Source organism: Xiphophorus maculatus, chromosome 9, assembly GCF_002775205.1.
Source record: "Xiphophorus maculatus strain JP 163 A chromosome 9, X_maculatus-5.0-male, whole genome shotgun sequence".
NCBI classification, from domain to species: domain Eukaryota; kingdom Metazoa; phylum Chordata; class Actinopteri; order Cyprinodontiformes; family Poeciliidae; genus Xiphophorus; species Xiphophorus maculatus.
In genome coordinates, this window is record NC_036451.1 from 11,977,836 (window position 1) to 11,997,236 (window position 19,401).

Here is a 19,401-nt window from a genome sequence, read left to right on the forward strand (position 1 = left end):
ATGTCTGAGTAGCTAACACTATCTGCCATAAAACAGTGGTTAGCTGAAAGCTATTTGGGTAGAGTGCATGTTGTGGAGCACAGGAATTTAACTGTTAGAATAAATTATGCATCAGTGGAGTCAGCATGGTCATGGTCAATTTTTTATGATGCGGTTATCATCCTTCAGGACAATTCAACACTTTAGAAGAAGTATTTAGATTTTAGATGCGAGTTTCTGTTGCTCTTACAGATTTAGTGCCGTATTGCTGCAATAAGTCTCACTTTCAAATGTGGGATATTTGCTAATACGTAGCAGCCATTCCCAGGTTCTTAAACTTTTTAGGCACCTGCCTTGACAGATTTATGTGATGACTTTGATTTAGTCACATCCTGACTTATTAGTGTCTGATTGGGATTGTAGTTGAATGTAAAGAAGAAGGCACAGCGTTCTACTTTATTAATGCTAATTTAACCACAGAGAAGAGGCACAAGATGAGCTAGAGACTCTTCTTATGCAGTGACTGTTCCAATGTTGGTCCTCCTTCTCAAGTCTAAATTTTGTTTCTTTAGGTCGATAGCTATTTTTCTGTTAATTTGAAGATAAGTTATGTGGCCAATTTTTGATTTTCAGTTTTTTTGCTTTTCTAATACAAATAGTTTACAAATTACAATTTCTGTATTTTCTCTCTTACGTTTTTATATTTGCATAGCTGTCATGATGTGTAACTGTGGCAACAAAGAATTGTCTTTACAACTCAGAGCAGCTAATTAGCATCTTAAAAGCTTAAATACCAGAACTACAAACTCAAATCTTTCGTGTCCACAGCATCACTATCCACAACAACCTTTAGAAGATACTTGGATGGTATCAGTTACAAACGTAATTAATTTACCACTCGGATAAATAAAGTATTTTTGAATTCAATTGAATAATAAAGATTTCAAAATATTTTTTTGTCGTGCTTTCCTTCTCTTATTGGTCATTATTTGCTTATATTAGGACCAGAAGCTGCACTGTGCAAGTGTTTGAGAGAATAGCTGCTGTAACAGAGGTTTTAAATAATATTTTAGAACAATAATAAAGTAAATAAGGAGAAACATTTCCAAACCCAGTTTTTTCCATGGCAGACATTCAGCTTTGCTTGTTGTGTTCAAACCTCCTGTTATCTGCTGATAATTTCACTCTCTCACAATTTGTCACAGCCTGAATGAAACACAGAATATGTTGGATAGCTTCTTAAATAAGCTAAAAATAGGTAACTTTGGGGTTTCACTCAGTAACAACTTCCGCACTGAAGACAGTTGTTGCCAATTTGACCTGGTAGAGCTTATGTATGGTGCGGTCAAATTTAAAACTTTCTGATTTCAGTCACCAGCCAATTTCTCAGAGCATCTCCAAGCAAATATTGATGGATAAATGATCAAACCTTGAACCTACAGAAAGTACAGATCATTTTCCTAATTTAACCAAACTAATTTATTGGTGGCAACTAGATTTTCCCAGCTATGGTTCTTGTTGTTAAGTTTACCAGTATTCTGTGACGATCCAGATTTAGATTGAGAATATACTTGAATTGAAGGATGATTTATCTGTATTGCAAAGGAAGAAAACTATGATGAGCAAACTTCTCTGTTACAGGTGCTAAGAAAATAGAATATAATAGAATTACTTTATTCATCCCAGCAGGGAAATTATTTTGCAGTTACAGCAGCATAGAGACAAGACACACAACAACCACCACTGAGTAGCAATTGTAGACAAGATAAAATAAAAATAAAATATAACATGCTGTCAATATAAAAAGCAGCTTAGAGCAGTCCTTGCAAAGATTCAAAAATGCAGAAACAGGAATGGAATGCAGAAAAGATTGATTCTATGTTGGATATAGAAGCTAGCTGCCACTAATCCAGTTGTAAGAGATAAATAGTAACAAACCTGCTCAGACTTGGATTTTAAATAATGAAAACAGAACTTGAAGTCCATAGTGACTCAAGTCTGGTTCCCTAAAAGCCTCCAGGAGTCGTACTGTGAGCCTGCGACTGTTACTCATCTGAGGCGACTGTGGCCATATCAGCTGACTGCCTGATTGGTTTTTGCCACTCAGCGACCTTTCAGCACATGATCTTCTCAAACACAGAGCTCAATCTGTTAGTCAGTGATTGCCTCTCCCAGGCACATTGCTCATATTGTCTTAAGGCTCTACTTAAAGTGCTTGTAGGGTCTTATTTTGTGCTGGGGATCAAATTTTTTAAGGAAGCGTGCAGGTTAATGAGAGTATGACTCACCAACAAGAATAAACAGTTTGCGTCATTCCTTGTGTTTATCCCTTTATGAGGGGAGTTTACAGAGTTGCTCCGTTTGTGTAAATTTAGTTTCCTAATTACAGCCTGTGATGTTAACAAAATCCCTCCATAACTGAGATGGTGAATGCTAACTGGTTTGAAAAAGGAAACCTTGCTGTTTCTGTGGTTGTTCTGGATAAACACACGCCATGTCAAGTGTTTAAAATGTTTCTTTATAGTTTGTCAACAAATGTTGATAAAGGAGCAAAACTCACTTTTTTTTCTTTCTTCACAGATATTGTTCGATCAGGCGCAGAGATCAATCAAGACTCAGCTGCAAACATTTGTGAAAGAGTGAGTGTCAATGAAAGAAAAGGGCAAAAGCAGGAAATACTCTAGAGATTTGATGTGAACATAAGTAGCCAACATTTAGGAAATGTAATGTTGGGAAGAATAAACAGAAAGAAGAACAGAAATGTTTTTTCACAGTTTCGATTTACAGTCAAATGTTTTTTTTTGGTGCCTTACAGAAGTATTAATTCCTCCTTGCAGTTTCTTCCATTTTTTTTTGTGGGAAAGCCACATTATTATTTTATGAAGACCAGGACAAAGTAGTGTTTAATTTCATAATATAGGGAACTATCAAAAAAAAAGTTTTTGAGAAAAAATTTGAAAGTGTGATTAATTTTTATTCATCCCTCTTGAGCTAAAACATTTTCTGGAGACAGAGATTTCTGGCCAGTCCAGTTTACAAACTGTCTGAAGCTGAGAGGGGATTGAATCTTTAGGTCTTCTTCATCATCCTAGTTGATTACACTATCAGCTTCTGAATAATGGGGACTGAATACAAATGCTTGAGATACTTTTTGGATTTTTATTTGTAAAATATCAAAATACCAAATAAAACCCCTGTTATAATATATTTTTGGTTGCTGCTAGAATACTAAATGTGGAAAGGATAAAGGTGTATGACTACTTTTTCCCAACTTGCATTATCATATCTCTGTGTTTTAAACCTCAGCTTGAAATTCCAGACCATTGGCATAATTACAGGAAGCAGTCACAGCTCGGGATTAATTCATTAGCAGGATTAACAGTTTTAGCTTCAGGCACGCCAAGACTGAACTCCCACGTTATTAGCTCTAATACATCTAAGGGGAAGCTAGAAGTTGTTCTTATTTGTTATTACTCCCAAAAACCTCAAAGTGAAAAGGCTGAGTACCTTTGCTGAGAGCTTTGATAATAGCAATGGAAAATATGTAAAGCAAGAGTTGACCTCCAGAAATTTCCAGAATTACCTTGGACCTTAATGAGTTTGTTTTTGTATGACCTTGCTGAAAGATGAGCATGTCTTACTTCAACAAGTCACTTTACCCATAAAAGACCACTGAAGATAATGAGAAACACCATAAATTACTATTTTATGAGGCATTATCCACATATTCTCTAAAAATATAATTCTTTTCATTATTCTTTGATTTAATAGTCTACAGAGGCATAATTTAGCAACCTGAAATTCAGAGTCTAAGCAAGAGCTTTAAGCTTTTATTGCAGCTAAACTCTTTTATAAACATTTTTTGTGAATGTTATCACTTATATTAGGTTAGAAGTAATAGTTTTAAAAGCCTAATGTGTTTCAAAGATATATCAGGATAACAAAATATGTTGCTTAATTGACACTAGTAGGATATAAAGAGTTTTATTGCGATTACTTTTAGAATTAAATGTTAATTTTAGCAACTGTCTGCACAGGCTGAATTATAACAGCACAGTGACTGTTGTAAGAATTAAAGCTAAATTACCATCTAATGGTAATTTGTGTCATGACCATCATTTTCTTTTTTCTATATGAGTTTAAGAGTGTCTTCGTTTTATGTGTAAATATATCTGCTTGAATTGTTGGTTTTGCTTCCTAAATCTGCATCATCTGCCACAAAAGTAATTTTTTAACAGCTTTGTTTTAAGACTTTTGCTTTCAGCATCCCATACTTTGATCTTCTTTTCAGTTTTAAAATAAACTTGTTTGAAAAGCTTCTAATTTCCATTGTCCTTCTTTGCAGTGATCTGCGAAAGTTTAAAGAAGCCAAGAAACAGTTTGACAAAGTTAGTGAAGAAAAGGAGAATGCGCTTATCAAGAATGCTCAGGCTCCTCGCAACAAGCAGCATGAAGTAGAGGAGGCCACCAACATCCTGACCGCCACACGCAAATGCTTCCGACACATTGTCCTCGACTACGTCTTACAGGTATGCTGACTCTGTGGGATTTAAACACAGAATAACGGCAGTGCATTAGGGATCAGTTTGATATTTCTACATCATGTTGCGACAGAAATTTTAGTTCAAATCTTGTAGCACTATTCAGCAGAACATTGTGCTTTGTCAAATGGTGCACAAGTAATTTTTAACAAGGCTTTAAATAGAGTAACCTTTTGCTGATGAAAAGCTTAAAAAATGAGCTGTGCTGTCATAATGCCGTTTTTCTCCTAACTTACAGATATGTGGTACTTCAGCGATGTCAGCCTACAGTGCCTTGCAAAAATCAGCATATTATTAAATAAATTTATTTATATATTCAAGGGATTTAATGTGCTAGAAGGCCTACTTGTGAAGTGGAAGCATGTTTTTTTTATATTTACTTTCACAAGTAGAAATGTGAAACATCTGGTATTCATTTGTGCTCAGGTCCTTTTCTCTGATTCCCCTGAATAAAATCTGGTTCAGCCAGTTGCCATCACAAGTTGAATTATTAGTAAATAGAGTGCAGCTTTGTGTGATTTAATCTGTTTAGATCCAGATGTTCTGTGAAGGCTTGCTTTTAAAGGAAACTGCCAAGAAGACAACAACTGTTAGCAGAAAACTAAAAGTGCTCTGGTTGATCGCTTGTTGTGGTGGAAATCTAACAATGCATATCAATCAACCAAACTCTATTTATAGAAGATCTTTCATGTTTAAAAGTTTAAAACAGATAAACAAACATTCAACTTTTAGAAACATAATGAAATGATCCGAATGGTCAAACAGAGTAAACAATAAGGACCCTATTTTAAAGCCTGTTGGTGGCAGCATAATTCTGTGTGGATATGTGTTACACAGGGTAAGAAAGTCTGGTCAGTGTTGACTGGATGAAGCTAAATTCAGGGCAAAACAGGCAACGACCTCTTTACATTGATACGTCGTTTACTTAGAAACACAGAGCCCAACAAGACTGAATTGTTTTCAACCAAAGCATATCTATGCGTTAAAATGGCCCAGTCAAAGTCCAAAAATGAATATTTCTTGTAATCTGTGGTAAGACTTGGATATTGATATTTATGGATGATCTGACTCATTTCACATAACAACCTGCAGATTTTTTGTAAAGGTAATTTTATTTGTACAGCACATTTTCAGCAACAAGGCAATGCAAAGTACCTTGTCTCTAGTGTGTCTCTAGACGTGCAACACTGATGACACTTGGAACTATAATTACAGCAAAAGATATTTCTACAAAGTAATGACTCAAGGAGGCTGAATACAAATAGATGCCGCACTTTCCAGATTTACAAGTAAAATTTATTGAAAACAATGTATCATTTATTAAAGTTATGAATTTGTTTTGTTGTCACACAAATCTCAAAATGTGACAAAGTATGAATACTTTATGAATACACAGTAGTAGTAAAATAAGCAATTATATCTTGTGAAACAACTTAAAAAATCTATTGCGAACTGCATCTATATACTTCCTCTCAGGTAGATGGCTAATTAAACCAGTATCAGCTGCTGCTATCTTGTCAAATACTCCCATCTGAATGGAGGATGTCCCTCTGCTCAATTATGTTGATGTGATTTAATTTTCATTCAACTCTGCGCTTGGAGTGATGGCTATAAAAAGATCCGCTGGCTGTCATATTATCTCCCATTTCTCCCAGCATCGTGTTCAGTAACAGTAAGGAAAAGACAAAAGACAAATGACTCATTTCTTCATCAACCAGTTAATCGAAAATAAGCTGAAAAGGAAATGAAAAAGGGGAAGCTTGCAAGAAAACAACTGAAGTGTTTAATGTTAAATAAAAATATCTGTTAGGTTTCACAAGAAATACATTTTCATACATCAAGATTTAACACTTTATTTCCAAGACACATCACAAGGCAGGTGTGAGAAGTGTTGCATTTTTGCAAGTTTTTCTTGCTGTAAAGTACTTGCATATAGTCCATCGCATCAGCTGTGTCTGTGAGTCTCAGCACCTCTAATTACTTTGTGATTTCTGATAAAGCAGCTGCCAGCACTTTCCATTCAATCTCCCTCCAAAGGAACTTGCACTGCTACATTTGTACCATTTTCCCCCAATAGCAGACTTCAACGTTCTGCTTCAGCTCTGCATAATCGCTGCCTTATAAAATAAAGCCTGACTGTGTGGAATTAGTTTAGTTTTTATCAGGCTCTTTAGTTTGCTTTCAGGAAATCTTTAAATGAGTTGCTAGCTCAGCTGATTTAAATGGGCCTTTTTAATGCTTTATATTTGGTTAGGGTTGTCAGCATTTTAAAACTCCACCCTCAGGCAGTGCTTACTGGAATATTTAAGAGATTTCAGCTTTATTTTTTTCATTTCTTCTAGATTGTCTTTGCCCAATTATGTGTTATGTAGTTTAAATTGACATTCTGGTTAGTGGAGGAAGGAGAAAATACAGATGAAACATTGTGCTTTAGTTAGACAGGTATTAACCAGACTGTGAGGAGCAAAGCTACGTGATAAATAAAACAATTAAATGTTCATGCCTTTTCAAACAGAACAAGTAGAGTTAAGCTGCTTATTTTGGTCTTGGTTATGTATATACATGTTCTTTTTCTGCCTACTGATTTCTTGTTTTCAAAAAACCTGTTTGAAATGAATAAATCAAATAAAATGCTAAACATTCGGGCTTTGGATTCAACTACAGATTCATGAAAAATTTCCTGACTAGTTTCATCTTTTCATCCCTGAAATGAACACCAATTCTTAACGTTTAAATAAAAATGGAAACCACAGGAAACAAAAAGCTGTCAACTCTTAACAGACAAGAACCTGAAACATGAACTTTTTTTGTCTCTGTCTGAGATTAAATTAGACTAAGCTTTTCAAAATCAAAAGCTTGCATAAATTATTTGGTAAAAAAAATGTATTTTGGTAATCACAAGTGGAATCATGAAAAGTTTTAATTTGATTTAATGTTGGACGAGAAAAGCAAACTGTATATGTTAATGTAAATAATGGTTCCCACTATATATAGATTGCGTTCAGCTGTATCTGGGCTTCTTTGTTATTTATAAAAGTAAACACTTTTTGCAGAATTTGCATTTGGTGACAGTAACTTACTGAAACTGACAGACCCTAAAAACAGAGACAAAATCCATAAAAAAAAAAAGATATAGAAAACGCTTAGACATGTTGTTTTTTTCTTTTCAGAACATTTTTATATATTAACTTATTTTTAGCCTCCTCTGAGCTGAAACAAAGGCAAATATGGGCCTAATTGTTCTAAAATTCTGTTTCCCTTCCGCACGGCAACATGCGACTTACCACAACTGAGCAACCAGTTGTAATTGCCTGTAACTTTTGCCTATGGCTGTTGTCTCAGCCCCTTGTTGCACTAGTCTAACTAAATCGCCGTCATTTTGACATGCTACTTCAGGCACAATTACAAACTGCCTGCCATCAAAAGAGAAGGGGAGGGTGAGGCTCTTAAAAGCTGTGATGCTTCAGTTACTGTGGCAAAATAATGACTCTTTCCAGGATGGAAGTTAAGATCTTTGTAGGAATACAGCTGTGGTCAGTGTTGCCTTACAACCATGAAATTATCGCCGGCCACAAAAACTAATCCAAGCTTTTGTTTTCTGAGGTACCGATGATTTGGGAGCATGCTTTCCTGACCACAAGCAGTTCCCTGTGTGCAAACAAGCTAACCTGAGAGTTTAGAGCGTCTCTCGTCTTTTCTAGCAGCTAAAAGCACCACTTCACCCTGGAGTGACCTTTCTGTCTCAATAAAATGCATCTGGATAGATTAAAATGCGACTCTGTTTTAATACAAAAGTGAAGCACCAATATATAAATTCATTGCACCCAGAGAGCAATGAATTTATTTGTGATAAAAGCTTATACTTAATGGGAACGCAAAATTCAGTTTCTCAGAACATTTTTATAAATTAAAAAAATATATAATAATAATAATAATGATAATAACAATAAAGAACAGTGAGCCTGATGGAAATTATTGCCATGTAGTGGACATCATATGCTCTCAATACGTGGGTGTGTCCTTTTCTTTTAAGAATTACTGCATCAGTTTGGCATGGCATGATGTGTGATGTTATTTTGGTTTGCGTCAATGAACTCCTGCAGGGATTTGCTTCATAATTATCAAAATATGTGTAGTTTCTTGTTTTTCTGTTTCTCCTCTGAGCCTCCAATACTTTGTGACTTTTAGCATCGTGGTCAAAGTTGCTTGTATCCAATGTGATTATCTGCTGGCCTGAGACTTTCTCCAGCTGACTAATTACTACATTAGGTCATAACACTTGGAATGCACTACCCAACAATTATTCTACTCAGTTATGCTTAATATTGCACAGGCTGATATTGCTGTGACAATATGTTTGCAAAAAAACAACTGCAGCCCTAACTGCAGTTGTTTTTGTTGCTGGTTCACCATTTTCCTTCCACTTAACTTTCCATTAGCGTGCTTTGATACAGCACTATGTGAACTACTAGGATTTTTGGCAATGACTGTTTTTTGGTTCATCATCCAAGTGAAGTGTTGTAATGTGCACAGGGAAGACATGCAAAGTCCACCCTAAAAGCCCCAGCTTGGATTTCAACTCATGACCTTTTTGCTGCATCTAAGCCATCAATAGTGCAGCCCCAGTTATTGGTTCCTGCCTATGAATATAGGCTGGCAAGTATTTAATAATTCTTTATGTATTTTTCTCAATTTTGTATGCCTTCTCTGCAACATTAACCTGAGATAAACTCCCCCTGAGAAGTTTACTGCCATTTGAGACAGTAAACTGCTGCACACAGAGTCATACATAAGCAGGAACACATGAGGCTGAAGTTCAGCTGGGTAAGGAGAAAGCGACTTCAACTCCATGTTTGTGTGACTTTGGGCGCCCCCTGCTGCTGAGAAAATGAAGCACTGACTGGAAATGCTTGCAGCAAATGGTGTAATAAATTTTATTTATTTATTTATTGGCTGGTCTTTGTTTAGCTTGATCTCTATTATCATCTTTGTCTGTATGTATTTTTAAGTTTGTTTTTGGTTGTTGGTCCTTTCTCTATTTGTAGCCTTAACATCAACTTTACTTTCTGTTTCAGTTTAGGTCAGCTGATTTTATTGGAGAAATAAAAATTCATTAAAAATGTTTTCTTCCATTTATTTAATTCTTTTAAATGTGTTTTATGGATTTTTGTGTCACATTATGTTGTTGACTCTCACTGTTTTGCTTTTATTATTTGCAGATAAATGTTCTACAGTCAAAGAGAAGATCAGAAATCCTGAAATCGGTAAATCTACCTTCTAATCACAATAAAGCCAATTGAATAATATCTGTTGGGGTTTTCTTTTAACGTCTGTTTGAACAATCACTGTTTTTTGTTTGCTTTTAATATGTAGATGCTGTCCTTCATGTACGCCCATCTGACTTTCTTCCATCAAGGTTACGACCTCTTTAGTGAACTGCAACCTCTTATGAAGCAGCTGGGTGGACAGGTAAAAGCAGCTTTCTGAAAAACATCCAGATTACGCTGTTACTTATTCGACTTTTGCGATGTCATGTTTTGGTGCAAATCCTGCTGTTTTTATGTGTGGTGACCTACAAAAAATCATCCATGTTACTTGCTGAATATTTTTTTTAGATTTGTTAGGATCTTTTTTCAGTTTGGACACATTTATTAGCTCCCATGATGGAAGTATGAAATAAAAACTTAACGTTGAGCACAATCTCATTGAACAATTGGAAAAAGACTTTAATTCGAATTTTTTAAGTAAAAAAATTATTGTTGTTTTAGTCTTAGTGACTGAATTATTGAAATTGTCTAGCAAACACTTTAAGATAAATGTAATTGATACATCTTTTAAATTTGTATTTTTAAAATTGCCAGTTTGCAAAGAAAGCAGGATGTTAACAAAGGCAAACATTTCCAAAACCCACTGTCAGATAACTGTAGCATCTTAGAGTCGCCAAATCTCCATTTCAGCCTCCGTTTGGTCATTATTGAACTGTGCAGGTGTAGATCTGATCTTCTAACAAATCCATTTGGACTCAAAAGAACTTAGGGCAAAAAATAAATGAATTGACATATTCACCTTGAGTTAAAAATAAAATCCTTTCTTCAGTCACACCTTCCATGCAGGTAAAAATCATGTTAATCCTGTGTTAATTAAGTGATACCACAAACTGCATTCTGCAATCTGTTATTAAGTTAAAATTGGCTCCAAGACAATCACCTAGGTACCATTTACATATCACCTGGTGGTTCATTAAATAAAAAATACCTTCTTGAATCCTACCATTGCAAGTTTGCTTCTCTGTCGTGAGACTTTACCTCAACATGTCTTAAGAGTGACATGTTAGTAACAAATATTCTTGAGGGTATGGCATGAAACAGAATAAATATTCGTAAAGTAATACTGTTGGGTACTGTAGGAGTCATTTTTTTGCATTCAGATGATTTTTTCAGGGTTTTTATTTCACTCATGGTGTTTGTACAGCATATTTCAGCAACAAGGCGGTTTGAATTGCTTTGCATAATGAGAAGACCTCATAAACGCAGGCAACACTTGTGAAAACCAGCAACAGACACTGCATTTTGTCATGTGCAATCGTTATATGTCGGGCAATGTAGGATTTTTTTTTTATGGGTCAAAAGCAACTCTGAACAGGTGGGATTTTAAGTCTTAATGTAAAGGATGTCAGTGTTTCAGGTGTTTTGCAGTTTTACATCTGTGGGTTGAGCTGAAGAAAAGAGGAGCCAGGACTCTGGACAATCTAGAGATTAATCATTAACTAGGGTTCACTGACCAGCTTCAGATTCTGTCAAACCATATTGCCTAGTACGCACGTTTTGCAGTTTGATTAGTAATTGGTTAATTGAAAAAAAAATAACAAGTCAACAGATCAGCTCTACTCAGTATTGATGTGAAGTCAAGCAGGAAGAGCTGATTAAAGGGCTTTTAATTATTCACTTGTCACTTGTGATTTTGTTAAAAACATTATTATTCTTAGTAGGCAATCTGTAGATTAAAATTTATGTGATGATGTTAAACAAGTCTGTTAACCAAACCACATAGAAGGTACTTTTAAATTGTGAGATTTCAACCCAAAAGGATCCACCCTTACAAACTGTTTCTGTTCCTATCTCATCAGTGTTTGTGTGAATCTGAGTGTGTGTGTGTGGTGTGTTTCCGCCTTGTCTGTATTCATGCATCCCCCAGCAAACAGGGCCAGCCCTCTAGGGCAGAACTCAGCCCAAATGTGACTTTAAGATGATTATCGCAGTGGAGCTGCTGCTGCAGTTAGCAGGAATGAGGAAGGTCCCTCTTTCCGCCAGGAGGCTGGAAAGAGGGTTTTTTCACAGATTCACACGGTTGATAGTCAGCTGAGCGAACGCAGCGCAAAAACTGAAGGATGATGCTCAAAGTTGGAGGATATGGAGTGTATTGAATCAGAGCTTTGAGGCAGGGATCCTCAGCAGTGTGAGATAGACCTTGGAGAAAAAGTTTTTGTGATGTTTGAACTAGATAACTAGATATTTTTTTACATTTTGAACAACAGCGTCTTTGGGAGCCACATTTGAAAATATGGAGCAGTGGAAACCTAATTGAAGGGAAGAGCATTCCTTTGCTTCCCGAACATCCGATGCAGTGATGTGAGGACAGTGACAGGAGCAAACTTTCAAATGCAGATTTTCTTTTCTGGAAGGAATAAAAGGAACTCTCAGGGCTTCAAGGAAAGGACTGTAAAAAGACCCAGACCTTGAAGAGGGAGGAAACAAAAAGCAAGAGACTTTGAATTCAAGCTGACAAACAACTGGACTATAACCCTGCTGTGGATTACAAGCCTGTCGCTCTGAATTTGAAAGAGAGCAGAAAGGAGAGGGAGATCAGCGTGTGGGCTGTGGGAAGCCGCGGCGAGAGGATTGTGTTTTCTATTGTCTCTCATCATGAAGTTGAAGAAGGTGGAGAGACTGTGCAGGGAGGTGTGGAGGAGCTGCCAACAGGTATCAAGCATTGTCAAGCAATTTAAAAGAAATATATTTGAGAATTTAAGAAAAGAAACGTAAAATAAACTTTGAGAAATGTTGAGGGAAGCTGATTGGTTTGCTGGTAAGGTTTCTGATCTTCTGGTTTTGTTACTTTTCATTCATGCTCAACTGGCCCCACAGATCTAATCGTTCTGATTGAAACTTTCAGTGACGCACAACCTTATGACTTAATGAATTCACTGGCTATGTTCAATTAGAGGGATTTTCTGTATCTTTTCCATGAGTCATAAAGCTTGTCATTGTAGTTTTCATGTAAGCACAGATCTGTGGTCAGTCAGTCAGTCATGAAGCATCTGCCACTGCTGAACTCTGTCATGGGAGCCGTGAGATGGAAAGACAGATATAATGTTAAATACAGGTTTATGTATTTAACTCTCTGCTGTTTTATAGAAGGCAGCAGAGAGACTGAATGGTTTTGACTGAACTGGTTATCAAAGCATAACAGAGAAAAACATTTTCCATCCTGATCTTATCAGCTTGCTGCACTCTCGTCCACCCATTTCCGTTCTAAGCAAAACAAATACCCACTGCAGTCCTGTCTTCTTTAAAACAGCCAGATAGCAGCAAAATCTGTGTGTACTTCATGGAAGACGCCATTTTAAGATGTTTATTTATTTGTATAGTCTTCATTTACTAAAAGAAAATACATTGATGTCCACAAAAATTAAAAATGTTATGCCATGAGGGGAATAAAAGTGAAAATACAAAAGTTGCTACAGCTGACTGGCTGACTTTTGTTCATTTCTTTTATTTTCACCCTAGAAAGAAACCTTTCTAAATGATCCCCAGATCAATTCAGTCCTTTGGATTTAGCCCCATTTTGTATCCATGAGTTGCCATTTCCCACTTACAGTCTGTATCTGCATACCACGTATACATTTATTTATCTTGTTCATTCAGTATTATCATAAATGATGAAGATAAGTAGTCCAATAACTAGATATAGCTAACATACAAAAAATTTGAACTGCAAGTTAAAGTCTCAAGACTTTGCATTACACGCTATTCCTAGTTCTTTTGGTTTTGATCCTTTTGTCTATCTAATCTTATGAAATATGGCAGAGTATGTCCCATGAATAAACAAAATAGATTTAAGCAACTTCCTGATAGATAGATATTTTGGGACAACAGCTTTCCTTTTCCTCCTAGCGAATGTAAATGGACGCAGTCGACATGAAAAGCTAGAAAAATGACACGATGTGTGTTTTACTGTGATATTGCTTTAACTTGTTGCTTTTAACCATCTGAAATGATTAAAAATTATTTTGTGTTCTGAATAGAGTTTTGCAAAAAAAAAAAAAAATCATGGTTAAATCTGCTCATGTCTTAATAAATGTTTAAATAGAAGCAACCCTAAGTTAAGATTTAATTTCATGCAGGACTATAAATATAAATGGAATATGAAAGTTGAAGGAATAAAATGTTTGTTTTCATTTTTGTGGCACACATTACACCATGAATCTTTACATGCAAACCTGTTGCTTCTAATGTTTGAATCAAAAATGGAGAGATGTACATTGTGCTGATAATAGTTAGCAACACAATGAGCAACATTTATTGTTTTTCTGATGTGGAGCTTGGGTGTGAAGCCATTCCTTTATCCAAGTTCTGACTCCAGAGGCAGTCAATCTTTTATTAACATTTCTGTTAATTATCCCTTTGTTAAATTTTCACATTTATTTATTTATTTAAAATGTGTCTGTCAACCTTCTTTCATATTGCAGCCAGAATGTTTGGCAAAACCAGCCCAGTCATTCGCTGAGAAATAACTTCATGATGTGATTTTAGGTTTTTTTTGTTGAAACAAAATAAATATTTTGAATTGTGAGCTTTCAGATAACCACAAATGCTTCAGTTTACTTTAAAACTCCAACATTACTCAATATCTGAATATTTAGTTTGCAGAGGAAATTTTGAACCTTCTTCATCACGCCTCACATTCCTCCTGCAGCCCCTCAAACACTGACCTCTAATCAGATACTGATTCTTTTGTGTTCAAGGCTGCAGACGGCATAATTTAGGTCATGCCACAGCAACAAACCCTTGAGAGACCTAGTTAAGACTTCACAGCTTTAAGGCAAACTGGCAGATTTTCAGCAGCAGCCTATGAACCCCAGTTCTTTATTGAAAACTTTTTTAAGTTGCTGTGTTCTCAAAGGAGCCCTTGTTTTCCTCCCTGCGTGCAGTTTTTACTGTAAGGAATGAAATAAATTGATGATTTCTCATTAATTTCACCCTTGATCAAGCCAGCTCTATACAGCCCATTTTGTTTAGAAGAGAAAACTTGCCTTGTTTAAGTCTGATCATTGCTCGATCAGTATAAAGCTGAAAATTTGCCTTTTCAACACATTTGAGGTCAAAAATAAACCTCACTCTCAAACCATAAATGGTTGTCATTCCTCAGATTCTAAGCGCTGCTATTTATCTTTGTGCTGGGAGATCATTTTGCTCTTTATGCATAAGCTAAAGCTGTTTCTGACTGAGATGCTTGGCTGTTTTTGACCGGTTGGTTTGGTAAACTGAACTATATTGTTCTGTCTCCTGCAGTTGGACCAGCTGGTGGTCGATGCTGCCAAGGAGAAGAGGGACATGGAGCAGAAACACTCCACCATCCAACAAAAGGTAAATTCACATGAACGCTGTTTCCTCATCATTCTTTTGGGTTTAAATCAAACATGGTCTGATGGTTTCCATACCAACACACACTGTAATGTACATGTAGTGTATCTGAAATGTTCTCACTTGTTTACCCATTTTTCTTTTCAAAATGGCTTCAGCCCTGATTGAATGGATGGAAAGTATCTGTGAACATACATTTTGTAAAAACTTGCCAAATTGTCTCTATGCTGTAACTGCGAAGTAATTTCCCTGCTGGGATGAATAAAGTAATTCTATTCTATTCTATTCTAAATATTCTTAATTAGATTCACATCTGGACTTTGACTAGGCCATTTTAACACGTCTGCTGTGATAAAAGCCATTCCCCTTTGCAGCTCTGGCTGTGTGTTTACGCTCGTTGTCCTGCTGGAAGGTGAGCCTACGCTTCAGTCTTTTTCAGCCTCTAAAATTTAGCTCCATCCATCAACTCTGACCAGCTGAAGAAGGATATCCCTACAGCATGATACTGCCACTACTATGTGCCACAGTGAAGATGGTGTTTTCAGGGCCATGTGTTGTAAAACGTTTTCCATGAAGGCCAAAAAAGTGATTTTTCTTCCTTGTTGGCTGTGTCCCCTGAAGAACACTCAAACACTTACTCATAAAGCTGCATTTTGCATATTTAGTAACTGTAATACTATTTTGTTTGGCTGTTTAATTATATCAGGAATCTGATAAAAGTTTGTAAAGGGAGTCAGAAATAAAGGAAGACAATGCCATACTTGGGTATTAACTTGTTCAGTTGAGTGTGTGTTTGTCAATTGAGGGAATGGCAGTAGTAGTCCGCCCTCAGGTGTCAGGTGACGATGATCTCAGCTACACACACATGCATTATTGACAACAGACGGGAATCCGTTGCTAAACAAACTCGGTTTGGTTTCAGCGTGCTTTCAGATCTCCTGATTAGCAATTGTTTATTTCACCATTCAGTTTCTCTGCTTCTCATTTTGCTAAAGCATGCAGCAGATCAGTGGCACATCTTCTGATCTGGGACTCCTGCATCTGTTGAGTTTGATGATGCCCTTAAAAGATAGTGAGGCCGGGAGCTGGTTGTTATATCCCAGCATGTAATGGAAGTTATTTGCCCTGTGGTTTAGTTGTACATCACACAGCATCATTGAATACAGAAAATAGTTACTTACCCAGCTGTTCTCTTAATGGGATTTTCTTATTCCACTTTCTGATAACTCAGCTGGAAGAAACACATACTGTATGTGTTTCCTCCTTCCTCTTGTTTTCTCCTCCATCTATCTTCATTATGGCATCTGTGCCAACTTCCAGCTATCCTTCCTAAGTTTAACTGGATGCTATTTTTATGCGTTCTTGCTCTCTCTGTCTGGCTGCATCTACCTACACCCTTCTAATCATGTTGTCTTCTCTTTCCTTCTGCTTTTGCTCTTCTTTCATCTTTTTTCTAATCTCTCCAGGCTGCACTCCAGGTAAGTGGTGTTTCTTTTCCTTTTTCCCTCATTTTTACTTCCATGCAACATCTGCATGAACATAGTTTAGTGTTGGATCTCTGGAAGGTCAGAATTGATTTCTGCATGTCTCACTGTTTAGAAAGACTTCAGTGATGAAGACATTTAATTGGCAATGTGGATAATAGGTTGTCATATTTGAGTTAAGTTGCCAGGCATGCTTCTGTGCTTTGTGCTGTTGATGCGTTTATGAGTTTGCTGAGTTTATTGAATACGTTAGTGCTGTTGTGATGCTTCAGTCGGTTACTGCACATGACTTCACATGGTGTGTTCATCCTGAGGCAGGTTTGATCATTCACGGTTTTTATACGGTCTTTAAAAGAAATGCTTTTCTTCACATTTATTTTTGGTTATCGCACATGTTTTCTTCCAAATCAGTTCAAGCAAAGCATTCAGTTAGTTAAATTATTTACTCCTGACACAGTCCCTCATTTTGTGAAAACAAGGCTAAGCAGTTAACGCTTTTGCCTGCTATCCTTGGCGTCATATTATTTCACTCCACTTCATTCTGGATATACAATGCCTTGAAAAAGTATTTTCCCTCAATTTTATTTTATTTTTTTCACATTTTGTCACATTACCTTAATACCTCAAGCCACATAATGTTTTATCAAGATTTTATGTCATACACCAGCACAAAGCAACACATAAATGCAACTTAGTGGACATGATGTACGGGTTTCAACATATTTTACTACTAAGAAGCTGAGAAATTTGGTGTTCAGTTATAAATTAAATGCAAACGCTTGCCTTTCTAAGTTTTCTCATTAATAAACAGAGAATCCAGGCCTTCTTGTTAGAAAATGCTGGAAAACAAACAAAATCAGTGAAGATCAAGGAACAGAGTGGACATGGCAGGGAGAACGATTTGGAGGAATGTAAAGCAGGATTTGGTTATGTAACAATATTCCAGGCTTTGGATGTGTGGACTGACATGTTCAGTTTATCTTCTGAAAATAGAAAAAGTCACGCACAACTGCATTATATGTGACCATATGTGGAAACATTCAAGGGGTGTGAATATTTTTGCAAGGTCAAACCTAAAGTTTCTGCTTGTGTATGGAAATATTTTGCCAGAAAGTGTGAATTAAATATATAAGGCCAGTTCAAGGCAATTCTTTTTCTATTAAAAACCATCCACATCATCACTCAGTCATTTATCACGTTACTTCCCCATTATACAAGAAGGAAGTCTGCCAGCCTAGAATGTTTATTTTTGTGCACAATAAAAAAATGTCATCATGATTCTGCTGTTGACATCCTTATGGGAGTTTAAATGGGTCCTAAAGTTGTATTTAGTATGCCAACTCTGTGCCTGTGTGCATTGTTCAGCAGAAACTGATGTCAGACAATGACACAGCTAAAGTGCCTTTAAGAAATGCAGTCACGTGCTGCTGGACTACTCTATCTCTATCTTATCTAAAGAAAATAAGTAGGGATCAATGGTTTAAAACAACTGCAGACATTTTTTATGTGACAATAAACTAGAGACTTCTATGACATAAATTCTTAATAATAAGCTTTTAGAAGAGGAAGCTGAGCGTACTACTATCAAAGTGAAGTCATGTTTTATTCTCCAAGTCCTCTGTAAAACCAACCCCAACACACACAAACACACCCCTCCACACACACACAAACAGGTGACATTTTGCTTGAATCCTGAGCACTCTGAAGGAGGACCAGCTGCTCTAGTTGGATAGACGTAGCGACAGGAGAGGCGGGGAGGTGATGGTTTGTAGACACGATGATCCACGAGGCTTCAAGTGACTTCAGTCACTGAGATGACACAGACTGAGGCGCTGACCAGTGTCAGCTGTACAGGGAAACTCATACAAGTTAGCAAGGAGAAACTGAGAAGAATGAAGATTTTCAGCCGTTTTCACTATGTGTGGTATCTGGTGAGTGCATGTTGAGCATGTAACGGTGTCACTCTGCCAATGTCCACTCAAGTAGTGTTTTATTTTTTTGCTTCACGTTTTCTCTCATTTGGACCGCCTCTTCTTCCTTTCTTGGAAATGCAACCTTTCTTTTCTCTGTGTGGTTCTCTTGCTGTTTGTGTGAAATTTTAGGAGGTGACAGAGCTTGACTTTTTACCAGACCATCGCAGCTTTTGTGCCTGGAGGTCGACCTCTGTACGTAGTCGATGCATTGACTTCCATCTGATGTCTGTGTTGTAACCCCACCTGCCTCAGCCCATCATCCCCTCGTCAGCACATGCCTGGAAACTGCATTGCAGTGTTCGTGTAGATGTTTGCATCTTTGTCCATTCCCTCACTTTTACAGCCCGACACATGCATCAGTGTTGCTCTCCTCATAATGCAGCATGTCAGTATTGTTGTCAGTGTCTTCTAAAGGGAGTTTTGATTGCTGGTTTGATGTGAGGGTTGTTGTCCATTGCCACATTTTAGTCCTTTGGTTTTTAAATGACAGGACCAGGAAACCACAGCTTTGAAGAGTTTCAGTATAATCTCTTTATACAATATACAGCTGCAGATCTTTTTTAGATCTGTAGCTGTACATTGTGATACTACAGTAAACTCCCAAAATAAGATAAAAACTTTATTAATCCCACAGGAAATCTTTGGTAACACAAATCTTAACCCTTAAATTAAAATGAAATCTTTTTCAACACAAAGCAGCACACGGTTGTGAATTGGAAGGAAAATGATTTTCAAGGTGTTTTACATCTTTAAATATACCTACATATAAAATACGATGTGA

At 36.7% G+C, this 19,401-nt stretch overlaps 1 protein-coding gene across 4 annotated transcripts in view; it reads left to right on the plus strand.

Moving 5' to 3' along the window:
* The window catches only part of acap2 (ArfGAP with coiled-coil, ankyrin repeat and PH domains 2), a 52,687-nt gene that overhangs the window by 16,820 nt on the left and 16,466 nt on the right, over nt 1–19,401 (plus strand). For 2 of the 4 annotated variants that reach the window (XM_005800305.2, XM_005800308.2), the window contains exons 5-11: nt 2,560–2,618; nt 4,325–4,508; nt 9,740–9,784; nt 9,894–9,989; nt 15,092–15,166; nt 16,630–16,641; nt 18,750–18,812. In XM_005800305.2, coding sequence (XP_005800362.1) covers nt 2,560–2,618; nt 4,325–4,508; nt 9,740–9,784; nt 9,894–9,989; nt 15,092–15,166; nt 16,630–16,641; nt 18,750–18,812 — 534 coding nt within the window. The remainder of the gene's footprint in view (nt 1–2,559; nt 2,619–4,324; nt 4,509–9,739; nt 9,785–9,893; nt 9,990–15,091; nt 15,167–16,629; nt 16,642–18,749; nt 18,813–19,401) is intronic. The other 2 variants (XM_005800306.2, XM_005800307.2) reach the window with 2 other exon arrangements.